Source organism: Fringilla coelebs, assembly GCF_963513975.1.
Source record: "Fringilla coelebs genome assembly, chromosome: 5".
Taxonomy (NCBI): domain Eukaryota; kingdom Metazoa; phylum Chordata; class Aves; order Passeriformes; family Fringillidae; genus Fringilla; species Fringilla coelebs.
Genome location: NC_140033.1, coordinates 18,363,393 through 18,371,445, shown reverse-complemented (window position 1 = coordinate 18,371,445; position 8,053 = coordinate 18,363,393). Strand labels below are relative to the sequence as shown.

General features: G+C 35.8%; 1 protein-coding gene across 1 annotated transcript; it reads right to left on the bottom strand.

Moving 5' to 3' along the window:
- Window positions 1-4,363: 4,363 nt before the first annotated feature.
- Window positions 4,364-7,882, bottom strand: ZBED4 (zinc finger BED-type containing 4; the record flags this gene model as incomplete). The annotated part of the gene is made up of 1 exon (XM_084205428.1): window positions 4,364-7,882. The coding sequence occupies one exon, from the start codon at window positions 7,880-7,882 to the stop codon at window positions 4,364-4,366; it is 3,519 nt and encodes a 1,172-aa protein (XP_084061554.1).
- Between the last annotated feature and the right edge of the window lie 171 nt (window positions 7,883-8,053).

Below are 8,053 nucleotides of genomic sequence, written 5' to 3'. Positions count from 1 at the left end.
TGCAAAAAGAAAAAAATTCCTTAAGCTAAATAACAAATACCTCTACAAAGGTTTTCTTCATTTCCTATTTATATATGTAGGATTTCAAAGTGTAACTGGTCCCTTTTGTACGCAGCTACTTATTTTAGATCAGCTCTTTAGATAACCATAACTACTTTTTGGTTGTTCATTTCAGACCTTTATGATAGAAAGGGCAGCCAGTGTTTCTTTTGAAATTCTACATCTCACTCTTATAGGGAGTCTTTCACCAATTCTGCTTTATTTCAGCTTCAGCTGCCCTTGGTTCTGTACCAAAGCTTCATCTGTCTGTTTGTGCCAAATGTAAGGTAAAAATGCTGCCTGAAATGGAGTCCACATTTTCCTTTAAAACTGCCAACTTAGGAAGCTGGCAGAAGGCATTGATTCATAGATTAAATAAAAGTGTCAGGGACAGCTTAAGCAAAGATCCAGTCTTTAGAACCCAAGTTGATACCTGAGTTGGGGACATAGCCGTGGTTACTATTTCTGGTTGGTATACTCATCTTATGAAATCACTTTTGGGTCTGCTTTGTAATCAAACCAAGAAGGTAAAGAATCACTCTTTCTTCTTGCTAAGAATAAAGCAAAAGATTATTATGTTTGTGAAAGAGTAAAATGCTTAGTTTATAAAATCTAAATAATCTAAAACTAGAAAGTGTTATTTGTTAACTGTGTATTATATATATGTTTGTGTGTGAGTGTATTTAGTTTTCCTGTGTTTGGAGGTAATGAAATGAAAGTTTAATATGGTCAGCCCTGAATAAAGGCAGGAAAAAAACGCTACTTTAAGGGAGAAATTTCAAAAACTGTAAACACCTACTCTGAGCTGTCATCAATTCAATCAATTACATCCTTATGCTGGTCTTGACACTGCTCTAGTTGAGATTTCAGTTCTTTATAAATTCAGAAGCTACTTTTGGGAATCAAGGGGAAACTATGAGTATTGGTAGTAAATGCTCACTGACTAAATTCTGCAAACACATTTTCTTCACTTGGATTTGGTGAGCAGGAAAGAGGCCACATATAAAAAGAAGCAAATGTAAGGGAAGCATTATCTCAGGTTTCTGAAGCATAATATACATCTCAATAAATACTTTCCATTATATATCCTTCACAAGACCCGAGTTCTTTGAAAAGGCTGTTGCAGATCTCAACTTCTTCCCCTTCCTACCTTTATTACTACAAACTATTGTTTGTGTATAGTTGCCACACCTGCCTGTTTTTAAAAGAAGCAAAAGCTTTGAGATTTTTATGATGACCAAGTATCATCTACACTTCACTTTCTATGCTAACACTGAAAAAAAGTCTGCTTACTAAATTTATTTCTGAAGTCGCTAATGTACTGAAAGTATGTGTTTAAGTATCACTGTTGCAGGGTCACCATATAATGCATTAGGGAACTGTCTGCTGCCACAGGGGTTGGTGCAGCACAAACTCAGGCTGATAACTCCCACTATTTACAGTTTTATTAGTCTGAGGGAAAGCACTGTAAAAACTAGGGGGGGGGTCAGGGGTCTTATCTATTACAAATATGAGAAGGGTTGTAAACTCATAAAATTTTAGCAATCACTGAGAATTTCCATTAAAAATAATAAGGCAAACCCAACACAAAACACAGTCACTCAATAACTTACCTCAAGCTTCAATGAAAGCTTTCAGCCCTTCTTTTGGAATCATTCTTTTCTGACAGGCAGCAGTGCCTGATCTGAAGGAGATGCTCCTGTAACTCCTATAGAAGGATCAAGGCTTACAACTGAAACCAGCAGCTTTATGTTCTCAGTTTCCCTTATTTTTATTTAAGAATTAAGTGCTTCAATTTTAAGGTCTTTTGGGCCTGCATATTAATCTTAAAAAAAATTCTAACATAAGCCTTTAATTCATTCTTAACCAAGATGACATTGAAACAGTGTGGTCTTTAAAAATCCAAACGAAACCAAATTGAAAAAGGGAAATCACAGGTATAAATAGACTAACTGGATGAAATTTTACTTTTAAAAATAGTGACTAGTTCTTGTCTTCTCAGGATGTTTTGACAAAAAGCATGACTATACAATTAATTATCTGTATAACTAAGAAGCAGATTTTGGAGTACAAAATGCCATCACTACAACTTTCCACACAGGGAGTTTGATAGGAGCTACAGCAAAGTCTCCCTTCAGAGGAGCCAAGATTCTTGAGTCCAGAGAACTGTGATTTTCAGGTGAGCTTGTTCACTGCCAGCATTCCTCCTTGTTTGATGTGACTCCACAGTCATAGCCTGTATTTACATTGAAGCCTTGAGTAAAAACTGTATCACTTGTTTATAAAGAAAAATAGTTTTTTCATCCTCTCTCCTCTCCACTGGTTTGGAGAGATTAAAAATCTCCTTTACAAGGGTCAAGGTTATATTCACAGTTAAAATGTATGAGAAAAAACTGAGATAATAATTAACCAGTAACCATTTAAACATGCTTCCCAATAAGCTGCTTCAAACTCACCTACTTCCAGCTACATATAAACTAGACCAAATTGTTTTATTACTGCAGGAAAAACGTGTGTTGTTCTCATTTAAGTCTAGGAGAACAAAGAGATGCTGATTGTCGATAGAAGTAAACATTATCTTTTAAAATAATGCAGGGGAAAAAAGCAGTATTAGTCTTTCCTACTGCACTGTGTAATTTACTTAAATTGTATAGGTATAAACATAACATGATGAAATAACACTTAAAATATCTGAAACTGTAAAATGTTTTAGAGAAACAACACATGGAAACCAGAGCCACTTGGGAAGTAATTCAACCAATCTTCCTGAAGTTAAAACAGCTTTTGGAAAATGAAAAGAAACAGAATTCAGGCTCAAGTCCAAAGAGCTAAATGGAATACCTGTCTTTTCAAATAGCTTGTTCTGGGGTATATTTATGATTACAATTGTTTGAATAAATTTTCAGTCAATGGTTGTCTTAAATCCATCTGAAAATAAAAGGCAGTGTTGACTACCACTGGAAAATTGCAAATAAAATGTTTAATTTCAGAAACTGAGTTCACCATTTATAAATACACTAAAACATAGTATATGCAAAATTAGATTAGGCATAGGTAGAGTATTTTAACAAAGCTACAACTTTTCTAAAAGGTCATAGGCAAATGATGACTTGTTTCCCAAAAATGTATTCAATGAAAACTGCAATTAAAAGATAAGTCTTTCTAGAGAAAAACTAAGGAGAATGTTCCTTTCAAATTAAAATGCTGGCTATTTTTTTCATCTTATTTGAAGCTTTAAAGGCTTTATATCCCATTTGCCTGATGGACACCAACAGTTAGGAATCAACCCTACTACTAAAGTTCTAAGCAGTGCACCATATCCATAAGGCTATTACTGAAAACCAGAAGATCAGTTATTTCTGTACTAGGAGCTTTAAGAAAGGCTGTTCTACACAATTGAAATTACATTAGGAGTAAGGGCTCAATTTTTACAATAGGGACCTTATAGTTTTGATGCACTAAAGATTAGAAAAGGCTTCAGAATGACATTAGAGTCTTGGTAAGTTTCTTGCCTTTTTTGTACACAGCATTAAATAACAAGCATTAATTCACAAACTCTGAGAGAACTTCCAAAGACCTTTTATAAATACCCAGAATATTTCTGTAATTCACTTAAAATGTAAAGCCTGAACAGGAGAACCCAGAATGGGAAGTTTTACTACCGATTGCTGTATAAGTGACATTCCATCTCATGTTAAATTTAAGATTTATTTTCAGATATTAAGTCAACAGTCTCCTGTAAACACATCTTCCTCAATAACTCTTCTTAATCCTTTAAGTACTTTAGGGCTTGCAGTTAAAAACACCATATGATAAAAAGACAGCTTGAACCCCATCTTTCACGTAGAGCTTTCTTTTGACAACTACAAAACCTGTTTTCTTGCAATTAAAGCAATGTTCAACTAAAATACAGTACCTGGTTTATGGTTTTTACATAATAATTGAATAAAAAACTACAGAATAGAACTGTATACATCTTTTTTTTTTTTTTTTTGCCATTCTATTAAAACAAATGACTGAGCTTTTTAAAGTTCATTTACAATTATGGATTAAAACCTACATAATTTTGTATAATTTGACGAGACAGGCTATCTCTAGTGTGAACTTTTAAAAAACATATATACAATATCTGGCCTGAAGTACTATGAATAAGGCACATGTAGACATATTGAAAGCTGAAAAAAATGAATCTAAAATTTGGAATTATAGTCACTGATTAGATGTCATACATGGCCCCTACTGGAGCAATTTAAAAATCTGAGTTACAGATAGTTAATATCCAGTGAGCAACAATAGATTTAGTCTAGCAGTTTGTTCATTAGTTTCAATACTGGAAGTATATTAAAGGAAGATTCACTTTCAAAAAGATAAGCTTTTCAAAGTGTTCAATCATTAACCTTGACTGACTAAAGTTGTTGCTTTCATTGGATGTATTGAACAATCTCTCTGAAGGAACAATGCTTGGTGGACAACCCAAGAACCTGACAGCCAATTTTGACAGTACTGGCCAAGATGACTTCTTAAAGTTCCAGTAAGTTAGAGGATCACAGTTATGCTCAAGCACTTCTTCCTCCAAGTAAGAAAGCACCATTTCCTCTGGTAACTTTGCTCTCTCTTTCAGGTCTTTTGTTTTCTTCATGTCACCCATGAGTGACCAGAGATTATCTTCCCCATAAGAATTTGTAGATGGTGAACCTATATCACATCCATTTGAAACAGGTTTATCATCATCTGAGGTAGAACTCATTATTTCCAGCTCCCTGATTAAGTCTTGTTTATATTGTTCAGCCTCCTCTTCTGTAAATAACGATGTTTTATACCGGGGATCCAGAAGTGTAGCAAAAATGTACCTTGGATCATGAAGGGTGGAGGACAATCTACTCACCATAGCTTCTTTCAAAGATTTCAGCATAGTATCTATGCCCATAGTTTCCTCAAAAAGCATTTCTATTTTCCTGTTAAGTATATGAATCATTGGAATCACTTGGCTTAGAGTAGACATGTGTGTACTCATCTCCCTACTTGCAGCTTCGAAAGGTTTGAGAGCATGACACACTGACTGCATGACTTCCCACTGATCACAACTTATTAGCTCCCGAAAGCTGCACTCTATTGACATTTCATCAATTGCTCTTTTCTGTTCAATAAGGCGTTCAAGCATATGAAATGATGTATTCCACTTGGATGGAACATCTTGAATTAGCTGATGCTGAGGCAACTCATACTCTTTTTGCAGCTCAGCTAACTTCTCTTTTGCTTTTGCTGACCGATGGACGCGTTCACAGATCTTCCTTGCAATACTAAGCAAATTCTGAACCATTCTCTGGCTTTTAATAGCCTCATTTACAATTACATTAACAGTGTGACTAAAACATTGTACACTTGAATGATCACCTTCATTTAAAGTTTTCTCTATACTCTGATTATCAGTAACAGTAATCCCAATCTGAAGTCCAATGGAAGTAATCCATGTTTCCCACCAGTATTCTAGCTGCTTTTGAATACTGATTCCATTGTAGTCGCAGTCGATCTGTGATACATTTAATAGTGCTGAACAATGGTAATCCTCACACTGTGGTCGAAATGAAGACTCAAATGTTACCCAGTGAGCGGTCAGGGTTAGATATTCTCGTGTTTGGTTGCTCATCCATATTCCAGATGTAAAATGGATCACTCCACTTTCAGCTTCTTTAAGATGTGAAATAATTATTTGTTTTACGTTATCATACATATCTGGAATTGCTGTCCTAGAAAAGTAAGATGGAGAAGGTAAAGAATACTGAGGTTGCAAATATTCAAGCAGCCTGTTAAAGCCAATATTGTCTACAAAAGAATATGGCTGAAGGTCAAGTGCAATCATTTCGGCTACAAGACTTGTGATTTTTTTGGCAACTGGATGAGAGTCACAAAACTTGTCATTGGTTTCGTCAAAATTTGAAGATCCTAGTAATTCTGTGCGGAGTGGCATGTGATTATCCGTCGAGGAGGATAATACTGTCTCTGGGACATCAGTTTTCAATACATTGTTATGAAACCGCTGCAAATGTCTTAGAAGGCAACTTGTGCCTAGGTTTGTTGGCTTTTTCCCCCTACTTATTATACGTCCACAGTGTGTACATATTACTTTTGTTGAATCTGCAGAACAAATTGAAAAGTGATTCCACAGTTTTGAGGTCTTCTTACTATTAACAGGAAATATAATTTGATTATCATGTGTAACCATTGTAGGCAAGTCAGTCAGCTTTGAGGATGAACATTCTGCAGAAGCCAAAGTGGCATAAGGTGAATTTGCCAAACTCACATCGAGAAAGCTCTTTTGGTTTCGAATTACATCAGGATGGCGTCTATACAGGTGTCTCATTAAGCAGCTTGTTCCCACATCTCCTTTCTTACCACGACTTATCATACAACTGCAGTATCTACATACTGCTTTTAGACTGTCTGCAGGTGAGAGTGAAAAGTGGTGCCAGACTTCTGACTTAAGCCTTTTCATAATCCTTTTATTTTGCTGAAACACAGCAGTAGGTTCAAATATTAGTGGACCTAATCCCTCACACTGTTTTTCAGGAGATGAAACAAAGGAGACTTCACCTATATCATCAGAAGATGACAGCATTGAGTCTTCCACTAGAGTATCTCCAGAAGTGAGATTAGTATGGATCTCCTCGGAGATTCTGTCTGGAGAAGAGGAAACAGAAGTTGGTTCTTTCATTAGTTTTCCAGGAGAGGATGACATAGAATTGAGATCACTGTCTGATGGTAGTAAAGAAGGCAAGAGAGTAGGAGGGGCGGTGTAGAGAGGTGGTATGCTGGTACCACCCCCATTCTCTTGCAGGACAATGGAACGATGGGCTCTCCACATGTGTCTTATTAAACAACTCGTTCCTAGGTCTTTTCCATTTTTTCCTCTACTGAATTCATTCATGCAGTGGATGCAAACAGCTTTAGAATTATCTAGAGGTGACAAATAGAAGTGTTTCCAGACAGCAGATCTCCTTCTAGAACCTGATGCACTCTTTGGAATTACAACTGTTTTTTCTGCTACATTCTCAACAGTGTCATCGTATTGGTTGTTGGCTTGCTGTGGAGATGAACCAACCATGACTTCTTCTTTGCTGCACTTTTCAGAGACTGTGAGGTCCGATATTTCTTCAGAAGAAACAACAGAAACAGATTCCTCGATTATTCGATCTGGAGATGGTATTTTAGAAGCCATTTTCTTGACCAGTTTTATGGGGGATAACATAGAACTCAGATCTCCAACATCTGCAGACTGAGGTGGCAGCAATAATGTAGATGAAGAAAAGGAAGATATACCTGGCATAGTTCCATTTTCTTGAATTAGTACAGTGGGATGTGCTCTCCTCACATGTCTCATGAGACAACTTGTACTCAGGTCCTTTTCATTTTTACCCCTGCTAAATTCTTTCATACAATACATACATATTGCTTTAGTGCTATCTCTAGGAGATATAAAAAAATGGTTCCAAGCAGGTGACTTTTTTCTGGAGCTTATGTTTCTGCTAGAAAGGAGGCTTTGTGTCACAGCTTCCATTGCTACATCATACAGCGTATTACTATACTGAGAAAAAAGAGATCCATAATCATCTTCATTTTCTGTAGACAAATATTTGCCAGAGTTGTTTGTAATAAAGCTCTTTTCTTTGTCTTCCTGTTCATCACTGCTGTCCGCATGTTTGAAATCATCTTGTTCTGTCTTTATATCTGTTCTTTCCACAGTACAGTTAATGCCGTTGTCGTCTTGCTCAACTTTCAAGTTATTGATTTTACCTAATACATAAGTATCATCCATTCCTGGGCAATCTGCTTTACTCATGTCCATGGATGATAAATTCTTGCCAAGACTTCATTTATTAATAAATATAGATAATTTAAAAGATTATTTAAAATTTGATTAAAATTATGTATCTTGCATACTGAATGAAAAACCAAATATGTGCATGTGTTAAAATAATCTCTGGTTTATGAATTCTGTATCCGTGCTGTGCATAAG